General features: G+C 36.6%; 1 protein-coding gene across 1 annotated transcript in view; it reads right to left on the bottom strand.

Moving 5' to 3' along the window:
• Window positions 1-5,832: 5,832 nt before the first annotated feature.
• The window catches only part of abca5 (ATP-binding cassette, sub-family A (ABC1), member 5), a 30,121-nt gene continuing 10,830 nt past the window's right edge, over window positions 5,833-25,123 (bottom strand). The window contains exons 11-39 of the mRNA XM_048169717.1: window positions 24,591-24,649; window positions 24,213-24,323; window positions 23,899-24,074; window positions 22,980-23,099; window positions 22,748-22,886; window positions 22,574-22,664; window positions 22,347-22,486; window positions 21,763-21,882; window positions 21,408-21,609; window positions 19,818-19,984; window positions 19,412-19,539; window positions 19,080-19,217; window positions 18,873-18,986; window positions 18,316-18,486; window positions 18,072-18,185; window positions 17,647-17,784; window positions 17,458-17,523; window positions 17,285-17,376; window positions 16,145-16,268; window positions 15,918-16,035; window positions 15,745-15,836; window positions 15,440-15,615; window positions 12,327-12,402; window positions 12,123-12,217; window positions 11,839-11,958; window positions 11,529-11,681; window positions 11,286-11,365; window positions 11,151-11,206; window positions 5,833-8,626 (exon numbers count right to left, since the gene is read on the bottom strand). Of these exons, the coding sequence (XP_048025674.1) occupies window positions 8,486-8,626; window positions 11,151-11,206; window positions 11,286-11,365; window positions 11,529-11,681; window positions 11,839-11,958; window positions 12,123-12,217; window positions 12,327-12,402; window positions 15,440-15,615; window positions 15,745-15,836; window positions 15,918-16,035; window positions 16,145-16,268; window positions 17,285-17,376; window positions 17,458-17,523; window positions 17,647-17,784; window positions 18,072-18,185; window positions 18,316-18,486; window positions 18,873-18,986; window positions 19,080-19,217; window positions 19,412-19,539; window positions 19,818-19,984; window positions 21,408-21,609; window positions 21,763-21,882; window positions 22,347-22,486; window positions 22,574-22,664; window positions 22,748-22,886; window positions 22,980-23,099; window positions 23,899-24,074; window positions 24,213-24,323; window positions 24,591-24,649 (3,517 nt within the window). The 3' untranslated portion in view covers window positions 5,833-8,485. The remainder of the gene's footprint in view (window positions 8,627-11,150; window positions 11,207-11,285; window positions 11,366-11,528; window positions 11,682-11,838; window positions 11,959-12,122; window positions 12,218-12,326; window positions 12,403-15,439; window positions 15,616-15,744; window positions 15,837-15,917; window positions 16,036-16,144; window positions 16,269-17,284; window positions 17,377-17,457; window positions 17,524-17,646; window positions 17,785-18,071; window positions 18,186-18,315; window positions 18,487-18,872; window positions 18,987-19,079; window positions 19,218-19,411; window positions 19,540-19,817; window positions 19,985-21,407; window positions 21,610-21,762; window positions 21,883-22,346; window positions 22,487-22,573; window positions 22,665-22,747; window positions 22,887-22,979; window positions 23,100-23,898; window positions 24,075-24,212; window positions 24,324-24,590; window positions 24,650-25,123) is intronic.

Genomic DNA, 25,123 nt, shown 5'->3' with positions numbered 1-25,123 from the left:
GCAACTAGTTAATAGTGAGAATTGGATCCTAAACTAAAGTGGCACCAATAATATTTAATTTAGACCAGTAGTGGGACCCACCGCTCTGCAAATTTGTTTGTCTCCCCTATGACACTCAGAGCGGTGTCTCCAGAACCAGGATTAGAAGTGCATAATAAAATCACAGTCTTTAATTGAACTCAAATCTCTTTCTGTTAACAGCTAAAGCAACAGTCTTAATGTAACCCGGCCAATCCTCAAGCTATCCACAGGCTCTACTCTTCTTCACAAGGGTAACCCCCAAAGACATAACAGAACATTAAACACTAACAGATCACCCCTGTATTAATCTTGAGCAAAAACATAAAATAACACAATTTTAAAATTGTACTCTCCTTTAAAAGTTGGAAGCAAAGCTGGGAACTAGATCTGATGTAACTCATTCATTTTGAGTTCTGTTTAATACAATCAGTTATTGAGTTCACATAACTTTTTTTTATTATTATTAAGTAAAAACTAAGTAATATTTGAGTATAGTGTATTTACAGTGTGTATTCCACAAAGCCAGAGAATCCCCAAAATCCCAAATTAAAATGTTCATATTGACATAATTAGCTAATATCACAAAACGATTGATAACAAGAAGCAGTAGAAAGAGTGAGCAGATGGGATGAATGAAGAAGTAATTTCACCTGAGATGAAATGCTGCTGAACCACAGTGATTCTCTCTGCAACGGTTCAAACCAGAACACAGTGATGCTGAACCGCACATCCCAGTCTTATGTAGTCCTGATAAACGTAGGTGGACCGTGACTAGAACCAAAAGAACTCTCAATGAACCGGTTTTTCCATTTATTTAATGCATGGCATTTTGTGTGTCATTGACCTGTCATCCAGTGGGGTTATTTCCTTGTATTGGTAACACTTTCCAATAAGGTTTTTAATTAGTTAACATGAACTAAGAATGAACAATACCTCTACAGCATTTATTAATTAATCTTACATTAATGTTAATTTCAACATTAATACATTATTAAAAATCAAACGTTGTATTTGTTAACATTAGTTAATGCACTGTGAAAGATGAATAAATAACAAATGTATTGCTCATTGTTAGTTCGTGTTAATACAATAATTAGTTAACAAATTAAGAGTTACCGATGTAATATAGCGTTACTTTAGACAGAGACTCTGTGTGTTACAGTATATCTTTAGATGAATGTTCAATTGAATCCCAATTAAGAATTGCATTCATGCACAAACACAAAAATCTATGTTTGCATATAATGAATACATCTTTGTATTTACTGTACACGGGTACATCATTATTACACATGTAGTTACAGTATGTGCCATATTACCTATTGATTGTTTAATGAGTCTTATTTTACTATACATTTTAAATCAGTTTCTGCTTAAGGTAAATGAAAAAAAAGTCTTTCTACTTCTGACTTGGAAAAAATGGGTACCGATTGCATCAGAAGTCATCCTGCACAGGAAGAACAGCGTTAGAAATGCCTTTGCTCAAATTACAAAAATGTATAAAATATTTAATTATGTATATTTTGTAGCCATTTTGCAAATAGGATGTGCAAAATGATCAAATGTTTAAAAAAAAAAAAAATGATCAAAAATTTGTACTGTGTAACTTAAAACACAATCTTATAAAAAGTACAAAAATCTAAATATGGACACACATGAACATGATGTAGACGAATGAGTGACAACTGACTTATCACAAATTAAGTCCTGGTTAAAAAATGTTGCAAAGCAACTTTCAGCATAACGACGGAAGTGTAGCTTCTAATCATAATTGATTGTGACTGGTTGAGCAAGATTTTTTATTCATATTTCTAAGAACACATAAGAGAAAGAGAAAAAACTTTCTTTGTAAATGACTCAGAGAAACTCCACTAAATGTTTGGAGAGGATGATGTGGCAGCCAACTAGTTGCAAAATATGTATATGCATATGCAACATATGGAATGGTTAATCTACTGTATTTGTTTGCTATATTTTACATATTCTTTATTGTATATAATTTTAATTATTTATAATTGATATTAGGATAGCAATGTTTTTTTTTTTCTTGTTTTTTTTTTTTATATTTCTGTTATTACTTTGGTGGTATAATTCTGTATTTAAATATACTTAAAATGCTTTGGCAGTACTATATCATAATTTCATGCCAACAAGCTGAACTTGTATTTAATATGAAAACTGCATTTTCTTTACAGAGCAAAACAGAGGGAGATGAAAAACTCTTAATTTCCAACAACAAGGTCCCGGAGGAGAGAGCAATGAGGATCATTCACAGGTGTAGCCCAACATGTGTCAGTCACTGAGGAAAATTGACGGCTGTCGACTCCATCAACACGAACTTCCACAAAAATCTATTTCTTCAGCTCCATATTCACAGGTTGGGGAATTCAGCATCCTGATTCTGACATGTGCCTTGACCAGCAGGATGGTTCATTTGCATATGAATAAGGAGACTGTGATGCATTTGTCAACTGTAAGTAACAGTTTTATTATATCCCGATTTAAACTACATACATTTGGTGTGTGTCTGAATTTGGGGGAATTTCATCTCCATTTTCATACATCGTACTGGGTTTGAGGGTATATACACCAGTAAAAACTAGTGCTTGCAATGCAACAAAAGTCAAATGTTTAGTATGCAAGTCATCTTAGATTTTGTTTTTGATTCTGGGGAAATAAAAATGCAAATGAGGGCAGCTATGTCACAACTCATGCCACTAAGTACAAGAATGTACACTCTTAGCCCGGATTTTATATTTTCTTAAAAATATAATTACAATATACTTAAAATATTTAAGTTTGGTTGCATTACTTATAAAATATAAGTATATTCTACTAATTTGTGGGTGTATTTGAATGTGTTAATAAATGTAAGTTAAATGCACTTAAATTATCAAGTTTTTCTTCTGACCACGCCTCCTACACACTGGTTTGCTGCAGGTAATGACGCCATTTTGTCGTGGTGTGTGTGAATTCAAGGAGCTGTTGATGAGCAGTTGGAACATTTGTTTTGGCTGTTCTACAGACATTTTTTCCAAACATTTACCTTTTATAGTTTTTCACCAAAGGAGAAAATCACAATTTTTAAGTTACCATCATCGAGGTCAAGGTTTGTTTTAGTTGAGCTCTTGACCCTTGACTTTTTAATATTAGATTTTGTTTGGGCAGTTTTAACTGCATTAAAACCAACCAGACAAGCAAAGTTAAAAGATGATCAGGTGGTGTTGATTATGTTTTCACATAATCATTATTTGATCTGAATCACTGAACTGATTTAGAGCCCAATCTCTGAGTTAGATTTACATTATTGATTACAGCAGCACTGTGATTCGACAGCGGAAGATATACTTTTACAATACATTTTTTTATTTAAAAAGTTGTCCTTATCACAAAAAAAAAAAAAAAAAAAAACTATATATATATTTATTTATTAGGCACACACAGACATCAAGAATCAGTGTATGAATCTCAACAACGGTGACAAGCAACATATTCTGATAAACAGATCAACTCTGAACATTAGACAACAAGCTACTAAAAAGTCACAGAAAAACAGCAAAATTTAAATAGAGAGAATAAAGAAAATTACTAAGACAATTCAGCTCATAATTTATTCATGCAGCAATGCATGATGGGAGGCATGGATGAATTTTGATTGGCGGCAAGTTAACTTGTTTAGTACATTGAACTTAAATGTACTTGGTGTAATAACTACAAAGTAATTAATATTACAAAACATTTTAAGTTAAATGAACTTGAATTAAGTTAACATTACTTAATTTTTTTAGGGAAACCAGTTTCCTCAAATTTAAGTTAATTCAACTTATCCGGGCTAACAGATTACAACATCCAACAGGACCAAGAACAATACAGAATGCAAAATGCAATACAGAACTATTAAGATGTACAGAATGAATACCACATGACATGTAGCATTTGTTGAAAATGGAACTTTTTTGCCATTCCAAACTGTTCCTGTTCAACTGGGTCCTTTGAGGTGTAACATCAGCAGGAAATACCTGTATGACAAAAAAAACCGTCCCAAAAAAAAAAAAAAAAAAAAAAACCTTAAGGCTCTAAGTTCCTCCTAATGCGGAAATTTAGGAGCATCTAAAGTTAGGGGGCGTGTCACTCCAAATTTTAAAACTTAATTTTTTCCTTCATCCAAGTGTACTACATAAATTTTAATGCTAAATTTAACTCCTAAACTTGGGACAGCTTAGAAATCCTCCTGATGATCCACGTCACAACCGAGTAAATATATTGGAATATTACAATGACATCGGCCTTTTTAAAAAGGTATCACCTGTATGGCGAAGATGTTTTCTTAGTTTTAAGTGTAGTTCAGTTTCCCTTTATCTTTGGTGGTTCTGCATTATCCATCGCTATATGCATACAGTATTTTTGAAATGTGGTTTTAATATATAAAAATGTGGTTTTAATTAGTTTAATTGAAAACTAATAGAATTATCCACATCCACACAAATATATAAATAATAGAGTACTCCTTCCTTCACACATCTCTACCATTGTCTGCATGCTCATAAAGTGACATCCATAGCAACACAGTCAACACTCTCTTATATTAAGTGTTCCTTAGTAAAACTTGCCCTTGAGAGTTTTGTAAGTTTTAAGCTAAAACTCCTAGTTAGGAACTCGTAGGAGGACTCTGATAAAATTCTTTGTGAATATGGCCACAGATATTTTGAATCTGCTTATTCCCCAAGTTCAAGACCCATCCTGGCCACTATCGTCGCTGCCAGGTAAAACCTTAAAGGTCCCGTTTTTCGTGGTTTTTTGAAGCTTTGATTGTGTTTATAGTGTGCAATATAACATGTGTTCATGTTTCGCGTGTAAAAAAAAAAAAACAGTATTTTTCACATAATTTACTTATCTGTATACCGCTGTTTCCACTGTCATAAAAACGGGCTGATGACTTCCTTGTTCTATGAAGTCCCTCCTTCAGAAATACGTAACGAGTTCTGATTGTGCCAGCGGTTCCTGTGTTGTGATTCGACAGCAGCTTAGCGAACCTTGCCCGGAAAGGTCACGCCTCTTACCATAACGTGGAGATGCACGCGCTCAGTGTTATTGTAAACATGTCTTTAATTTTACCCTATCAATTTGAGCCGGAATCAGACCCGGTGATTGGACTGCGGGATGAAAATAACAGCGTTTCGACGACATGGCGACAAACACACTCTACAAACGCAACTCTTGTGTATTCCTGTGGGCGGAGGTTAGTCAAAAAACTGTTTTAGTGATGTCATTAAAGAAGGAAGTAGAGGGATGTAGTCCAAACTGGCCGTTCGATGTAGGCGACTTCTGTTAAATAAAATATCTCGCTTGGCATTGAACTTTGAGCTTTAAAATTTTACAGATTTTATTTATACTCTAACAACAACATTACACACTAACTAAAGTTTGAAACATGGGATCACGAAGAACGGGACCTTTAAACCAGACATTAAATACAGCTTGTTCTGTACAAGATAAGGAAAGAGAAACAACCAGAGCACTCTTGTAACTCTTCATGTTTGGATTTACAGCCGTTCAGCTCACACGCTGCATTTTGGGTAGTGAATGAAACGTATTTTTTATTTTGTTTTTCACTGAGATCTCAAGGTTAAATGAGGAAAACAGCATCAGCAGCTGTTTAAGTTTTACCCCATTTATTTCAACACTCAGGGTGAAGAATTACCGTAGGAGATTTAACCATCCGAGTGGTGAAAAACACTTGTAAAACAGGCTTAAATAAATAATAATAAAAAAATAAAAAATTATTATAATCAGTGCATTTAATCTTATATCTCAAGTGAAATATGTGCAATTTATTCACATCCAAAAATTAACATCCTGAATACAATTTATTTTCAAACAGAATCTTTGCATACAAACGGCAGGAAATGGGCACTAGAGGAAGAGAGTGCAAAGCATTCTAAATGATTATATATTTGTGGCTACATTGTACTGCAAAACACATCTGAGTTCACAAGAGAGACAACATTAATATTGCAGTTTGCAATGACACCGTCTACATAATGCATTAATTACTCACACGCACAAGTATTCGTATATTGCACTTTGGAGGTAAATAAAGGTCTTGGTTAAATAGATGTTAGATAGTGTTCAACATAATCATCCCATTCCAACCCAGTCCAGCAAAGACTAAACTGGTCAGTGTTAAACATTACAGAAAAATGTTATACATTATTGACATGACAGGCTATATTTGTGCAAAAATTACATTTATCTCCCCCTAAAAATTCACCGTGTCTGCTCTGTCAGCCATAATTATTCCATTAAATCCATTTCAATCATAAAGACATATTTTTGTTCATTTAAAAACTTTGCGGTACCCAGATGCTACAGAAGTTGCATTGTGTGTCTCTAAAAGTAGACAAGACAAGAGTTTGATTTGCTGTAAATCAAACTTTGTTAGGAAGATGAAACCAAAAAATAAAATGCATATAGTCCATATAACAACATGCCAACTTGGCATCGATTACAATTTTTGAGGACCGCTCCACACAACGCTATATATACCCTTTCACATTCAACTAAGGTTAAATGTCCAAGTACCCATTTCCAACTGAGTATAATCAGTAAACTTAACCATCTACAACAGATTTGCTCAAGAGTATCCATGAAACATCTAGCAAACATTATCTTTCAGAAGTTCTACCAACAAGAGAACCAGCACTTGGGGCAGAGTTCTTTATGCCAACAACGTACGGTTCTGCATCACCTTCGCTTGGAGCTGGATGAGGAAAAATCAGAGTTCAGAAATGAAAACACTTTCGGTTGAGAGTAGAATACATTGGTGTAATAGCTTCTTCAACCAACATAAAGAGAAATGAGAAAGGCGACTCACTCTCGCTAATAAAAAAAAATAGCTTTAATTGGCAATTCTTTACAATAATCTTCTATTAGTTATCATTAGTTAATGCATGTTCGGTCATAAGATATTAACTAAATTAATTAAACGTAAAAAAAAAAAAAAAAAAAAAAAAAAAAGTATAAAGTATCTGTTATTCCGTACTAGCTATTGCATTAACTAATCTATAGAAGCTTATTTTAAAGTATTACCTATTAAAAAAAAGAAAAAAAAGAAAAGAAAATAACCCCCCAAAATAAAATACTGTGCCTGTAGTTTAGACATTTTTGTAAATGATTTATTCTTGAAAAGTACAGTATTCTCCAATGCGGCCCTTTGCACTACAGAGAAATCAATTTAGATAGAAAAGATACAAAAGATAGAACCAACCAACTTAAAATGAGCCCAAGCTGAATGCTAATCTCATCCTGATGCCCAAAATCTTCCAAAAGCGAAGACTTAAACCACATGGCTCACCATGAAACGTCAGCAAAAAGTACCACTGTACATTCAAAGCTCACGGTTCATTAAGCATTGTTATTTTCATTTAAAAACAAAACGACAACAATAAAATACAGACCACTCAGAAGTATGCAACTAATATGGAGTGCTACATGGTTTGGTATGGATTGTAAGAAGCTACGTTTAAACTGCTCCTAAAGGAAGGCCACCTGACGACGGGATGGAAAAAGGATGACAGAGAGAAGCTCTTCATTGTCTTGATTTCAACCCACTCGCTTACTGACTGAGTGCTTAGCCCTGTTTTTCTTTGGAGAGCTCAGTGTGAAAGCCTGAAATGCGTGCTGGTGTTTTAGAAAGGAGTCTTGGAGATCTCCCGGGTGCAGCAGAGACAGAAGAGGCTTCATGCACCTGCAGGGCCGCTTCGCCCTAAAAAGGCTTACAAGAACCGAGAGCAGCCCACTACATGCTGGTAAATCTCAGCGTTTTGCTGCCTGAAGGTTTGCACACAGCCATTATGAGATTCTCCTGTCTGAGAACTTACAACAGTACACATAGATAATAACGTTATATAGCTGTACACACACAGACACAAGTTTATATTCCATGCTACAGACACCAAAAAGTACTGTTTTGGCGCCGATGTGAGTGAGACTTTGGTACCGTTTCGATAATGTGGAACCTGCTCCATGCAACTAATTTCCCAGTGACTGACGTAGTGTATATGAACAACAGAATGTGAGCACAATGCACAACAACAGCAACAACAGGTGAAAAGAAGGTATAAGAAGTTACAGAGTGAGAATTTAAAAAATAAAATATCTTCATAAAAAACAAATAACAAAAAAAAAAAAAAAGAACCGCCAAGTCTAGCTCGGCATCTACAGCCGACACGCCAGTCGTGTGTCAGATCATATCTGAGCGAGTGCCAGTACAAGAGCCAAAGCGAGTATCACAGCCCACACATGTATGTGTGCTAGCGGCCACTGGAGTCTCCACACTCTATTGTCCCGTGAGTCCCATTAGTTAATGGCTCTTAAGGCAAAGGACGGCACATGCGGAGTGAGAGAGAGAGAGAGACAGAGAGAAAAGGGCACACTGCTTCAGGGAAGGCAGGACAGGATTGGCTCATAGCTGGTGCACTATGCTGTCAGCGTGATTGATGGATATAGGGCCGTCCTGTCTCAGTCTCTGCCATTGAAAAGTCGTGCTGAGCGATCCGACTTCCTCTTCCTCGTTCTCCTGCTCTTTAGCAAACTCCATGAAAACCTGCAAAACAGGTACACACTTTCAAATAAAATTCAATTAACTATGATCTGGCCATGGCATGTAGATAGACAGGCCACAAAAACCTAACTGTATTCTCTGGAAATGAGCCTTAAATTCATCTAATACACTTCACTGTCATAGGCTTGCTGCGGAAGTTGGCGTTACCTGTTTTACTACATAGTGTTTGGACATACACCGATTACATTACTTGCCCCGCCCCGCCCCCACTGCCATCCATATATCGTTAGCCTCATAGCATAATTGCCTAAGTATCATTTGAAAATGAATGACTTAGGCAATTATGCTATGAGGCTAACGATATGCCATTTCTTCATTATTAAAATAAAAATCATTTAGTTCATTTGGACTACAGATGCTACAATTACAAACTGAAAGGATCTGCTCTGCTCCACACAGCACGAGCTGCAGAGACAAGACGGAAGAGGATTTGGTGAGCAAGAGACCCTGAACATCACTGACAAATATCTCATCGTGTAAAATGTGTGGTCGGTAACGGCGCTCGCTATACACAGAGTACGCATTATCACTAAACGTAAAAAGCGAGCGTGCATTCAAAAGAGATTTCAATACCCTACGTACCATGCCTGTAAATTATAGGGCTACGTTCAGACTGCAGGTAAATGTGGCCCAAATTGCTCAGATGTGACTCAGATCTGTTTTTCTCATGACAGTGTGAACAGCACAAACCACATGGAATCTGATCTTTTAGTTCCGATTTGTTCCACTTCCATAAGTGGTAGTAAATCCAATGTTTTGCAATGTGACCTCAGTCTGAACTGTCAGTATCGGAACTCATGTGACTTTTACGTCACTCTAGATCAACATCTGTCACAATTCTGCTCTCATGGGAGTCACTTCAAAGATTTTACCTAGTTTACGTTAGGGCTGTCAAAAAAAAAAAAAAAAAAAAAAAAAATATTCGAATTTCGAATATTCGTCGAATTTTTAAAAAAAAAAAAAAGGCACATTCGAATTTCTGCAGTGTCAAGAGCCATGATGACGTAACTGACGCGGCTTGTTTATGTTATCCAGTACAGCGCGGTGCAGGGTGCATTAATGTGATAAATAAAATGGAGGAGTCAAAAAGTGAGCGCGCTGATGCTGACGCAAGAAAAAAAAAGGCGCTGTCTGCTATGGCCAACCAGTTCGACTGCATATGCAGTCAGACCCCAAGCAGTGCTGAAGAAGGCCTTTGGAGCAGATGGATATGTATGAAAGAGAAGCTACGCTACCCGCTGACGAAAACCCTCTCAGTTGGTGGCAAAAACCGTGCGGTATGTTTGTTTCCACATATTGCGCTGCTGGCGAAGATACTTGACCATACCTGCCACATCGGTCAGGGGTGTGTTTACCAAAGGGAACTATGGTCGCAAGTTCCGTCGTTTCCTAAAGAGTTCAGTGGGACTTACGGCCATAGCTGACTAACGATGCTTTCGGGAAACACACCCCAGAGCTGAGTGCGTGTTTTCATCAACTGGAAACATTGTCTCAAAAAAAAAAAAAAAAAAAAAAAAAAAAAAAAAAAACGAGCAATATGTGTAGTGAGCGGATTGTACATTAACATTACGCTGTCTGTTGAAGCGCGTTTTCTCAGGTTAGTGTTGCGATGTACTTACAGTTTTTATGCACTTTTTGTTACTTTGCATGCACATTAATGACATTTTATTCAAAAAAAGTGAATGTCATTTCATTTCAATAAAAGATGCGATGCTTGATTTGGTCTATATTTGCTTATTGCACTCACTTGCGCTCTTGTGGGCATAGCAGACAATAAAGTACTTTTTCCTCTAACATTAAGTATTGCCTTTTAGAATTCGAATATAATTCGAATTTTGCAAATATTTCAGAAAGAATTTCGAATTTAGCTTTTCAGCCATTTAGACAGCCCTAGTTTACGTTATCAAGACAGTTGCAAAAGGTAGTCAGTGGAAGGACAGTGATGTGTCAGAACTTAGTATTACAATGACAGCTCTATATAAAAGCAAAATATGAGGGCTCGTATCATAAATGTTTAAAAAACAGCTCTTTTTTCGCATACTCCTCTGGTTTTTATGTTGTCTGCACCTAGATTCACTGGCTTTGGCGGTAGATCACACTATAAATAAATGCATAATCACTTTACGTGATTTCTTTTTATTGCTCTTTTGAGTCAGTCCAGGACCATGATCTGTTCACAATGGAATCTGATATTGGTCACATTAAAAACAACGTGAACAGTTATACCAAAAAAATAAATAAATAAATAAATTGGATCTGCAGTGTGAACGTAGCCACCGATAGTGGTGCCCTGATGCCCGTAAACTATACAATATCCCCCCCCCCACCTCACCCCCGTGTTATTGGTAATACTGGTGTTGCAAGTTTATTTAATGGTGTGAATTTCCTCACTGTGACATCCCTACACTGGAAGTTTGTAATTAAATAAGCCATAATTCAGTATTTTTTTTTTTTTCAAATAAACATTTTTTGCAGTATTTTTAAAGGACATCCAATAGTGACATACTTGTTCAAGGGTTGACTGGGAGAAGTTGTACTCTTCAAAGTTAAAGTTCTGTTTAGCTGTGAAGACAAAGGTGAATGATCAAAATAGTATTTTTAACTCTTCAAAAACTCTGGTTGCTATGGGTCCATTTCTTACCACTTTCCAACTGGGCAAAGGACTTGGCTAGTGACTTCACATCTTCCATTGGGATTTTATACACCATCAGAGTGGCAAAACTGCAAAGATCCAAAACATTTGTTTGTTTATATATAAATCTCTAACTCCCAGATGTTTTACATACTTTTATTTCATACATTTGCAGTTTAGTGCTTCACTTCACATTTTTTCTTTCTCCCAAGAGTCCCATTTAATTTCAAATCCAATGCATACACGTCTCACCTGTCCTGACGAGCAGCATGGGGAAATATCTTCAGTATCTCTTTGTGCAAAAGTGCTACCTGCTGGAGACCTGTGAGCTCCTCCCTGAGATTAATCTCTAGGCTGTAGCCTCTTCCAAACTTCCCCTTCAGGTGCTGAATTGATCCAATACACCTGCAGGGGGCGACAAAAAAAATGTTATATGCTTTTTTTTCTGCTTTAATTGCTTGCTCCTAATTCTCAATATATCTATGTTAAAGCGAGGAACTAGCTTGACAATGCTTGTCAAGCTAGTTTTTAATTGACAAATTTATCTGTCCCAGCCTCTCACCTCAGCTGACCAGAAACCATGATGGCCACACGGTCACACACAGCCTCCGCCTCTTCCATGTAGTGGGTGGTCAAAAGGGCCCCTCGCTGTTTGTTCTTAAAGGCAGCACGGATTGCCCTCCTATTGGAATGAACCACTGAAATGTTCATTTTTGCAGCCCTCTGTTTTAAATCTACACTTTTATTAAATGTCTGTATATCATAGTATGCATCATACAAAAACTAAAAAAAAAAAAAAACAGTGAACAGAAGTCATGGACATTCATGTAGTGTAGTAAATTTTACCACATGCGCTGTTTTGATTTGGGATCCATCCCTGTAGATGGTTCGTCCAACAGAACTATCTGAGGATTTCCCAGCATGCTTAGTGCAAAGCACAACTAGCATGAAAAACAAACAAACAACAACAAAAAAAAAAAAACACCTAAAGTACATGACAAAGTACAGTTTTCAATTTTCTATATTAAATTATATGTATTTTTGATTTACCTTCCTCTTTAGCCCTGCAGACAAGTTTTTTGCCTGTTTGTAAAGATGATCCTTCAGCTCTAGAGCACTCACAACACTATAAAGACAACACACACAATCTTTAAAAACTGAATTCACCAGCCTCACATTATACAGTGTGACCACCACAGTAATTTTGAGAACATTTTCCAGCCATAAAATAAAATTGTTTTTAAAAGGATTAGTTCACTTTGAAATGAAAATTAGCCCAAGCTTTACTCACCCTCAAGCCATCCTAGGTGTATATGACTTTCTTCTTTCTGATGAACACAATCGTAGAAATTTTAATAAACATCCTGATGCATCTGAGCTTTATAATGGCAGTGATAGGGATCAGTGATATGAGCTGAAGAAAGTGCTTCCATTCACATCCAACCATCATAAATATGCCAGACCGCCTTCCGTATCGAAGTTACGAAGAAAGTGTAAACTGGTGTCATGTTGAATACGGAAAGAGGCTTGTGCGGAAGCTAGATGTTTTACTTCACATATGATGGATTTTTTTACACAAACGCATCGCTTCAGAAGGCCTTTATTAACCCCCCGGAGCCATGTGGAGCACATGTTTATGATGGATAGATGTGGATGAAAGCACTCTCTTCAGCTCATATCACTGATCCCTATCACTGCCATTATAAAGATCGATGCATCATGATATTTATTAATATTTCTGCGATTATGTTCATCAGAAAAAAGAAAGTCATATACACCTAGGATGGCTTGAGGGTGAGTAAAGCTTGGGTTCATTTCCATTTCAAAGTGAACTAATCCTTTAATGGGCAACAAAAGTGCATTTATAGTCTTTTTTTCCCCCCATGACAATGTAATTCTCTTACATTTTACTCCCTTTGAATATTTGCAGCAATGGCCAGGTCACCTGTAGAATTACACTACACTGCCAATAAAAAAATGCTTTAATTTGATTTGTAAATCGTTGGAGCTGTGGTGATAAATAAAAAAAAAAAAAAAAAAAAAAAAAAAAAATTATATATATATATATATATATATATATATATATATATATATATATATATATATATATATATATATATATATATATATATATAAATAATAATAATAATAATAATAATAATAATAATATATATATATATATATATATATATATATATATATATATATATATATATATATATATATATTGTGTTCCAAATTATTATGCAAGTGACATGGGTAGGATTTTAGTACAATAAACATTCAGATTTTAGTTTTTTAAAGAAAATGTTTGTTTGTTTTATTTCTCATATCTTTTTAGATATCCATCCATCTTGACCATCCATTGTAGTACGGCATTCAGTGAATAAAACTATTTACAAATGAGGCTTCATGTATTTCTAAACCGACTGTAAACATTTTTTGTTGTGAGCTTTGGTTAGAGGTGGCTGAAATCTAACTTTATGCATAACTGCCAGCCTGTATGGAGAGGATTTTGGGACTTTTTTAGTAAAAAAAAAAAAAAAAAATGTAGTAATTTGTTTGACAAAACTTCCCTAAATAAGCCTTTATCTGATCGGGTTCTTCAGTGCTCTAAATCACTCACAAATCTATTGACAGTTCAACAATCTCTATTCAGTTTTTGCTAATTATTAGTTGTTCTTATGCCTTTTGCAAAACATTGCACCATTTCATGCTTTTTATCTTCAGAAAGATCTTTCTTCCTCCTCATATTGCATGAGAACTGTGTCTTGCTTAATAATGTGGAACAACCTCTTAAAGCATGTTTTCCATTTACCTAAGAAGACCTGGCAAACTACCTAAACCTGTCTGAGACTGATACCAGTTATTTAAAAAGATATGAGAACTAAAACATAAACACTTATTTTGAAAAACTAAAATCTGAATGTTTATTGTACTAAAACCGTACTGATGTCACTTAATAATTTGGAACACAGTGTATATGCAACGTTTAACCCTGATTTTCTAGAGTAAAACATTTGAGGCCAGTAAGATTTTTTTTTTAGCAAATTGATCAAAAGTGACAGTAAAGACATTTCTAAATGTTACAAAGGATTTTTATTTCATGTTCATTTGAACTTTATATTCATTAGAGGAGGAAGAGGAGTAATGATTCAGCTTTGCCATTACAGGAATTAATTATATTTTAAATATATTAAAATAGTACAACTAAACAGTTACTTTAAACTTCATATTTCTTTAAAACTATTTTTTTTTCTTTTTTTTTTTTTCAAATAAATGCTGCTTAATGCTGCGTTCACACCGAACGCGTCTGGCGCGTCTGAGGCGTCTGATTTACATGTTAAGTCAATGTAAACGCGCGTCTAGGTGCCCTGCGGCGCGAATCAAGCGTCTAGCGCGGCGCGAATCGGCCGTTGACGCGCGAATAGCGCGGCGCGAATAGCGCGGCGCGAATAGCGCGGCGCGAATTGAGCGTTCACGCGGCTGACGCGCGAATTGAGCGTCTGACGCCCAAACGCCCGAGTTGAAAAATCTGAACTTTGCCGTAAATTCGCGGCGCGTTAACCAATCAGGGACTCTGCTTTGGTAGTAACGTGTTTATGATGTGATCAGTGGTGGAGACCAGAACAAAGATGTCGCTGTGTGTGGCCACCCTGAGCTCTATGTCTCATTATATTTTTATCGAGACAGGAATAAAAAGGACCTTGCCTGGAAGAGAATAAGCGAAGAAATCGGACAATCTGGTTAGTTGTAAAACTTTTTGCATGATTTTAGCCGTTGATACTAGCCCACCTTCTAGCAAGCAAAAGTCAGCCGGCATAACCGAGTTAAATTGCCGCTACAGGTTTCCAACTGACGAGATTATGTGTTTATTCAGAGGATCTGTGCAGAAAGAGATGAAAGCCCCTCCCATGACGCAAATTCGCATCTGAACACACTTTGTTTAGACGCGCGAATTGAGCGAATTTTACGCGTGTCTGAAGCGTCTGACTTCAAAATGTTCAAGCGTCCAACTAGACGAGTCTGGGGCGTCTAATTCGTCTAGTTCGGTGTGAACGCAGCATAATGCTGCTTTTGTGAACATAATAAGATACATTAAAACATAAAAAAAAAAAAATATGCAAAAGTAGCTTTTTTTTTTTTTTTTTAAGATTTTGTACCGCTTAATGATGTTTGGGATATCACGTTGACGTAGTCCCTTGATGGCAGCATAGATCTCCAGGTGCTCCTGTAGAGTGATTCTAGGCCACAGGGGGTTCACCTGAGGACAGTACCCTATATGATCCAAGGGGTTCTCCACTGGCTGGAAGTCTGTGCTATAATCTCCCATCAGAATCTAAAAATCAGTATCAAACTAAAGTCAGAACACACTGACCAAGCCTCATGTGTTCAAAATAACTCATAAGCAGAAAAAACAAACAAAAAACAAAACAAAACATTGACACGTGACAGATTGAGCACAAACCTGTCCAGCAGTGGGTTCAGTGTCTCCAGACAGCATGTGCATGATGGTGCTCTTTCCTGCACCATTTGGTCCCAGCAGACCCAAAACCTCACCTGAGAACATGCCATTTTCATTAACATCTGCTCGTTCTCTCTAACATCATTTACAGTACAGCAAGTCAAGGAAAATACTACCTTTGCGAACACAGAAGGAGATGTTCTTAGTGGCCACTTTCCTTCTCTTGTTGAGCGAGAAGCCCTCCCTCTTGCCTTTGTACTGTTTCTTGAGGTTACTCACCACCACCACTGGTTTCTGTAAAATAAAAATAAATATATATAAAAGAGTTTTATTTTTCCATATTTAATGTTGTTAGACAACTATGTGATTTGTGACAAGAGATTTATAGGAAAGTGGGGTGTACCTCCTCACAGCACTGACAGGTCAACGCCTCCTTCACTCGAGCTTTCTCCATCTGAACATCCTCATCCTCACTCACATTCTCCTCTGGGTTCCGCTGAGCTTTGCTCTTCGCTTGGGAGGAAATCCTTTAGAACACAGAGATCACATTCCATTTGTTAGTGACGTATGTATTCATGAGGTCTCACTTAAATTAGAACAGTTCACACTATGTGCTTAGTAACTGCTTTGACTTGGTACTGAAATTGTTTGAACCACATTCTGAATCAGGGTTTCTGCAGGTTTTATGAAGGTAAATTTAAGACTTTAAATCCTTTTAAAGACCATTTTAGACCTTTAAGAGGAAGCAATATTGAAAAGTTGTGCATTGGTTTGAAATTATGGTTAATGTTTAAATTATGTGCTAATAATATGCAAATGTTTTCTGCTTCATGTACACTAGAGTTGAAAATTTTGGGGTTAGTAAGACTTTTTATAATGTTTTTTTCCCCCCCCTCTTCAGATCACAAAGGCTGCATTTATTTAATGAAAAATATAGTAAAAGCAATAATATTGTGAAAAATTTTAAAATTTTATACTTGAATGCATTTTTAAATGTAATTTATTTCTGCAATGACAAAGCTGAATTTCCAGCATCATTACTCCAGTCTTCAGTGTCACACGATCCTTCAGAAATCATTCTAATATGCTGATTTGTCGCTCAGGAATCATTTCTTATTATTCTTATAATAATTCTTATTTTTGTGGAAACATTGATACAACTTTTTTGAGGATTCTTTGATGAAAATAAAGTTAAAAAAGAAAATATTTGAAATAGAAATCTTTTGTAACATTATAAAAGTTTACTTAACGAGTCATCTTATTGACCCAAAACCTGTGAATGGTAGTGCAACTGTACAACAAACCAGTAAAATGATTTTTTTTTTTATCCTGTTTAAAATGTTAATATTCTGGAACTGTATCAATGGGGGAAAGAAAAAAAAAAAAAAAAAAAAAAAATATTTGTATAAAGAATTTTCATGAATCAGATAAAACATGAGCTCCTAGATGTAATTCAAATGGTCTGTCATTTTATTCCAATCGTTACTCCTGATTGGAGGCTTTTGTAAAAATGTACTTCAACATTTAGTTTATGAAGTCAGACCTGCAGAGCTGGTCATTTTTCATGGTCTTCCCTCCATATCTGATCTCCAGCCATCTCAAGGTGAAGAGCAGCAGGATACACTGGATGTACGGCTATGGAAACCACAACAAAGATTCAGCATAAAAGACAAAAGTATAATGGACTTTGATATAGCAAAATGATATTTAACTTACAGCCACAACAGAGATGAAGAGGTTCTTCCACAGGAAATCATCATGAGGGGACTGAAGGAATGTGGCCTAGAATGAAAAAGACACATTTCAACATATACTAGGGTAAATTCCACTTCAGCTGATTGACTGCATTTCATCCATGCTCTCAAACACCGAATAGATGGAGTCCTGTGAGCAGTAAAGTGTTACCATGGTAATGCAGTTAAGGCAGCCCATAAGAGGGTAGAGTGGACTGAAGAAACACAGTGCATTGTGCAGGAGACGAGCAATACCAGCATCTTCATTCACAAGAGCCAGCTGGACTATGGATGCAGAAACCACACACAACTATGGACAAAAAACAAAAGATATGAAAGAAGAAGGGAAAAAAAAAAAAAAAAAAAAAAAAGCATTAATACCCTCTTACAGTCACGTTTGAATATGAAAGATAGTTTTCAGGGTTTCTACACCATGTTTCTACACTTTCCATGACTTTTAGAGCTAGATACTTCAATACTACTACATATATTTTTTTAGTTGATTAATCATCAATTTCAAAATGGCTTGATATTTCCAGGTTTTCCATACGAATGTGAAATTGTTATTATTATTATTTTTTTTTTTTTTTTACTTACCATCATAGAGACCACTGAGAAGAAGTCCCTATTGCTCTGGACTCTGACAAACATGAAGGACACGCAATATGTGAAGAGAACCATGGCTGGAGAGAAGCCAATCAGACACAGAGCCTGAAAATGAAGAAAAGAGAGCCATTATGTTTTTTAGTTATTGTCTGCTCTGTTGTTTAAGCTTAAATAACTTCTCTGTTACAAAAAGTCTAGTGGCAGCCAATCTCTGTAAGGTGAAGCATTTTCTTACCACAGACATGATGTTATGGGAGGTTAGCAGGTTTGTAGAATGAAAGGCAAACAGGGTGCTTGTCATACAGGTTAAGATGAGATAATAGAAAGGGACATCAATAGCTGCCTGACCACACCAGTACGCCGAAGGAACAAGACCAGAGATCCTCAGGGTTGAGCGACACTTCAACTGATAAAAATACAGGAAAGACAGACTGGTTGCATTCAATGTAAACATTGTTTTAACAACTCTGAAATGGGGACATTCTGAAAAAAATTGAGCATTTACAGCACGCTCATTAAGGAGATTATATTTAAGGGGTTGGTAAGCTGCATTTATTTGGTCAGTAAAAACAGTAGTATTGTGAAATAGTATTACCATTTAAAATAACTGCATTTTAAAATAGCATTTTAAGAAGTAGAAAATGTATTCCTGTGATGGAAAAGCTGAATTCATTTGAAACGATGCATAAGTCTGTCATTTTAATGCTTCATTGCTGAATAAAAGTAAAACAATGACCCTAAACTTTTTATAGCCAAACCATCACTATATGAAGTTACAATCTACATATGTACCTCTCTGTCTCTTGTGTGGTCCATTGCAAAGTATGCTGGCATCCCAGCAGCCAGCATCCCAAGAATCACAGCCTCAATGTAAACCAGGGCGTAGGATGTCTTATCTGGGATTTGCTAAAATGCAGACAGAATACAGCTATAGACACTCGTAAGAAACAACAGTAATGTATGTGCAGTGACTTCGATGTATTAATGCACTGCACTTACATAGTCAAAAGGTTTAGTCCATGTTCTAATGTGTCCAGTGCCATTAAAGCCCCTGAGGAGGGCGTTGCTGAGTACATTGACAGCCATGGGCAAGGAGTGCACAGTGGTACTGTTAAATGCTAAAATGTAGGTAAAATCCTGGAATTCACACAGAGAAAGAGAGAAAGAAAGATTTTGAACAACAGCAATTGTTTAAATTATTTTTCAAAAAAAAAAAAAAAAAAAAAAAAAAAAAAAAATTAGGAAAAAAAAATAAAACAAATCCATTACTATAACTCAAAAGTGTAGAGAGGAATAACCAATTATACTGGTAAGAAAATTCTCTCACTCACCTTACCGAATCCTGTCACGTTGATGGCGGCACTGACAGGTGCAGCAGACATGTAGTCTGGTTTTTTCATCATTTCCACTTTAATGTCCTGAGACTCCAGATTGTGGATAAACCCTGACAGGTCAGAATCTACCACAACACACATATTTCACATTAACCAAGTCAATTCGGTATCAAATCAACTTGAACAAACACCACCTTCAAATGTCCTCAAACAAGCTTTGCAGCTCAATAATAATAATTATTATTATTATTATTATTATTATTATTATTATTATTATTATTATTATTAACAATAACAATAACAACAACAACAACAACAACAACAACTAAATAAATACAAACATAAAATTAAAAATAAATAAAAATATAAATAAATAAAATTATATACATAAAGTATTTCTGACCAGTGGAGTTTTGCACAAGCAGGCTGGTGGTGTATTTATGAGGAGCCTCATTGCGGCGCAGCAGGTATATAGGTGAAAACAGTCTTTCAGGAGAATGAATCTGAATGTTTCCTGTGGCCACGGACAGAATCAGCATTGCAGACAAGAAAACCAGGAACAGCGTCAAACTGAGCAAAAGAGAAAAGACAAAAGTGTGACTTATATCTATGTATAACACCTGAGTCATATGGATAATTAACCTACTTTTATGATTCATTTGCAACATTTATTTCCCCCAGACGCCATCAATTGTAATTGTATGGGTTTGAGTATGGTCTAGGGTCATGTTCCATATACCATGCAAAAGTTTGGGCTCAGTAAGATCTTATACCCCCGGTTTCACAGACAAGGCTTAAGCTAGTCCTAGACTAAAATGCATGTTTGTGCCGTTTTAACTGAAAGTAACTTGCACTGACATATCTTAAAATATGTCAGAGCCATTGTTTTGTATCATGATGCACACCAGTAATGTTTTTTTCTAGGGTACGTTTATAAAAGCTACTTATAAACCCTAAATGAAATAAGGCCTAATCCTGGCTTAAACTAAACCCTGTCTGTGAAACCGGGCCTTAATGTTTTAAAAACGAAATCTCTTATGCTCACCACGGTGAATTTATTTGATCCATAATACAGTAATAACAGTAATATTGAATCGAATATATTGAATTATTATTACAATTTAAAATAAGTGTTGTCTATTTTAAAAAACACTATATCCCTGCGATGGCAAAGCTGAATTTCAGCAGCCATTACTCCAGTCTTCAGCATCATACGATCACAGCAAAACAACAGCATTTATTTAAAATAGAAACGTTTAGTAACATTACATATATCTTTACAAATATAATACACAATCATAGGTGTATATGTATCAGCTCTGCTGCAATAATTAAACAGTACAGGCTTTATTCATACACTCTAATATAAGAGCATGCAGTGAATGCATGTGTACTACTGAAATGCAAACATGATCAACTAGGGCTGCGTTCCAGTTCGGTTTTTAAATGCCCTTCCCTCGCTAACTTCCCTCGGTCTCGTTGACTCGGATGTACGTCATTGCTTACGTTGCACGAGTGCCCACTTCTGGCGGAACCTTTGCAATGGGCTGAACTGGAACGTCCTAAGCCCTTGATCACTTGGAATCCGCAATGGAGCTGATTTATTATTTATTTTTTCCCCTTACAAATTTGTTTAATACAGCATTCTATATGCATATATGTGTGTTTTAAATGTTTAAAAAAATAATTAATATATCATAGAATTGTTTGTGGTAGGGTAAATTAAACGCGATATGCGGTGACGTCATAATCGTGTTGCATTGTGGGTTATGGAGCTGCCTGAAGTGTACATGTGAAGTAGACTCGCTCCCTCGGTTAAAATCGAGGGAGCGAGGGTCTGTCCATGTAAACTTCCCTCGTCCACTTCACGAAGTGGAACGCACTTCAAAATGGCGGCAGGGATTCCCCCGAGGGGAAGTGTGTAGGGAAGTTTGCGAGTGCGTGTCTAAAACTGGAGTGGAACGCAGCCTAGTACTTATTAGCATTTGCTCACTTGTATATGAAAGGTTTTCTCTCTCTCTGCAGGTTGAGTATGTGCAGCCAGGCTACCGTGCAAAACTGCTGCCTCCAGAGGGCATGACCGTTTACTGCATCCTGCCTACTGTCTGAAAACGTCAGCAGCCTCTGGTCCGTGTCATCCAGAGAGCATGTGTCTGCCTCTTCTTCCACCTTATCCTGGTTGAACACACTGTAGTCTACCAGTGAAAAAAAAAAATATAACACATAGAGTGGGTGTTATACATCTTGAGCACTTCACTATGCTGGTTCATTGTAACACAGTTCAGTTTTTCCCCATTTCATTTTGAAGTGAAATGGTCTGAATCGGTTTAGGTAGGTGGTTTTCTTACCAGCCTGATCCACCTCTGCTTCTGCCTCTAGACGCAAGAATACATCCTCTAACGTTGTCATGGAGACGCCATAGTTAATGACACCCAGGTCAGGTCGACAGTCCAGCTCCGCAAACAGCCCTGGAGTGCAACGTGAGTGAGAGGCGAGAAGAGTTTAGTAACCATAGAAATTGTTCAGATTTTTTGAATATGGTTCAGACAAAAATAAAAAATTCTGTCATAATTTACTAACCCTGATGTCATTTAAAACCCATATAGTTTCTTTAACAGAACAAAAAAGGATTTTTGAAGAACATTCAGGTTCATATAATGAGAAAGAAACCTCCCACACCTTGTGCTAGACAAAAGCAAGTAAGTAATGCAGGTTTGGAATGACATGAAGGAGAGTACATCAAACTTAGCTTGAAGTAAATACTCAACCAAATAACACTACAGACTACAAACCTATATAAAATTAAATAAAACTGCCCCAATAAAACGCCAACATAGTCCTGGTGACAGCATGACACAATCTGTTGCTCCGCAGGGCATATGGCAGCATGACACATAGCAGATGGTGACATGAGGGCAAATAGAAGCAAGACCTGGGAAAGTGTCCATGCTCTCGAAAGGCAACGTGAATGTAAGCTCAGCCTCTTGCTGCCTTGACAACTGAGCCTTGGGAACATGATTCTTGACCAGTGATGTGATGTTGTCCACCTCACAGCCTTCGGTCACAGACATTCTACAGGAGGTTTGGAACAACAATGTTAAATGTAGTAATGTCCTGGGTGACAGGAAAAAAATAAAATTTTCTTAAAATAGAACTGACCTAAGATGGTAGCCAACCCCACATTTGGTCTTCAAGTACATAGAGGAGCCAACACATTTCAGCTGTCCTTGAGAGATGACAGCTTTACGATCTGCATGAGAGAAAACACACAGAGGTGTGTAAGACTGAGATGGAGATGACTGATGGAAGAGAAGAGAAAATTGAGAAAAGTACCTGCAAGTATATCTGCCTCATCCATATAATGAGTGCTGAGTACAGTAACTCTGCCTGCTCTACGGCTCTTCAGTAAGGACCAAACCTGATGTCGAGACACAGGGTCCATACCAGCCGTAGGCTCATCCAGAAGAAGGATCTGATTCATTAGCAAAAAGACAGACGTTGAGGGAGCGGGATAAATAAACAAACGGATCAAGAAATCAAAAGGTATATGCGGTCAGACATTTACCTTTGGGTCTCCAAGAATTGCTATGCCCACAGAGAGCTTCCTCTTCTGGCCTCCACTCAGGTTCTTCGCCTGGGCATCCATAATCTTTTCCAAATCCAGATCCTTTAGAACCTTCCTCACCTTTAAAAGAGAAATATTTTAAAACAGAAATGACATCAAAACACAAGGATTAAGCTAACTGGATGGAGCTGAATTTTTCTTTTTAAATACACTACTGTTCAAAGGTTTGTTGTCAGTATTTAAATTAACACTTTTATTCTGTAAGGCTGTATTAAATTGATCAAAAGTGACAGTACAGACATTTATAGCGTTACAAAAGATTCTTATTTCAAATAAATGCTGTTGTTTTGAACTTTCTATTCAAATAATCCTGGAAAAATTGTTCCACAGTTTTCACAAAAATATTAAACAGCACAACTGTTTTCAACATTGGTAAGAAGAAATGTTTCTTGAGCACCAAATCAGCATATTAGAATGATTTCTGAAGGACATTAAAGACTGGAGTAATAATGCTGAAAATTCCGCTTTGCCATCACAAGAAATATATTTGAAAATATATTAAAATAGAAAACAGTAATAATATTTCACAATATTTCCGTTTTACTGTATTTTTGAGGGAAGAAAAATGCAACCTTGGTGAGCGTAAGAGACTTCTTTTTAAACAACAACAACTAATTGTACTGACTTTTGAACAGTAATGCATCTATGGTGAAAAAAAACACTTCTAGAACCAAGAACACTGAAAAGTGTACGGTCACTGTTGCACTCTATAATAGACGTAATTAAATATGCAGGGGGTGGACTTGATGTCAAATGCGCACCAAGAGAGCTGATAGGTCCTTGGTTTGCTTTTGAACTTCCCATATAATGAGTCAACATGAAGTCAGCTGATGTCTCTAGATCTACTGGGAGTTCCTACCTCACCGTCAATATCAGAGGGCAGGATCCCTTTGATGGCAGCAAAGATCCTCAGGTGTTCCTCTACGGTGAGCACATCAAAGATGATGTTGAACTGGGGGCATATACCAACCAGCTGTTTCATCTCGGCCCCCTCTGCGATCTCCGCCACTGGAGTGCCATAGATGGTTGCCGTGCCTATGCGTAAATCACACAATAACAGAGTGTGTGGCAGCAGTACAATATTTAATCTTTCCTAGGTACTCAAGAAGAGGAAAATGAGTTTATAAAAAAGTAATTTTCAAGAAAATTGCATCTATGCATCACATGTCTGACCTTCTGTAGGAGGGCAGATGCCACACAGGATGTTCATGAGGGTGGATTTCCCTGCTCCACTGTGACCCAGCAGGGCTGTGATCTGACCCTCATAGATGTCAAAAGTCAAACCTTTAGATGACAAGCAGAACACAAAACATTCACCTACACGTCAAAACCAGAAGTCTCTAGTCATAAGAAAACTAGGACCAATCAAGTGTACTATGACATTTAGTACTATAAAAGTAAAATGGATTGCAAATGGCTTTTTGTCATTTTACCTGCAGCATACAAGAAGCAATTTAGTCCTAAGATCCATAAATACGGACCAAGAGGAAGTATATTGCTCATTCATAAATACAGAAGTGCCACGATTTGGATACAGGTGGGAAGCCTTACCTCTCAAAGCCTCCACTTTGGTGTCTTTCTCTCTGTAGATTTTTCGGATATTACAGATCCTAACAAGAGTAAAAATATAAACAGAAAACATGTGATGGATATTAAATGGTCATTCTGGCTGCATGCCAGCTCTCTTCAAGCCCAAATCTATACAGGCTTTGAAGGATTTTAACATCAGCTCTAAAAGCTTAGCTCCCTTTCCCAAACTGCTCCCTAAATCACTTTGCTGGTATGATTTCAGAATACCAAGGAACAACATTTACCAAAAAAAACAAAAAAGGATCAGGATTTTTGCAGCTGATCCTGACAAATCACTGTTAACTCCCTACACCCTGAAGGCATTTTTAATGATTTCACATCTCAAATGGCTTATAACTCAACCACTCATTTTATGGTTTTACAGCATTAAATTGCGATCAGATTGTGAAATCGTCCAAATTTACTAATTACTGGGTCACAGAATGCAATTATTGGCCAATACTGACTTGCAGCCAATTGATCAGAGCACACCATTAATTAATTAACACCCATTT

Source organism: Megalobrama amblycephala, linkage group LG20, assembly GCF_018812025.1.
Source record: "Megalobrama amblycephala isolate DHTTF-2021 linkage group LG20, ASM1881202v1, whole genome shotgun sequence".
Taxonomy (NCBI): Eukaryota; Metazoa; Chordata; class Actinopteri; order Cypriniformes; family Xenocyprididae; genus Megalobrama; species Megalobrama amblycephala.
This window is presented reverse-complemented; position numbering and strand designations above follow the sequence as displayed.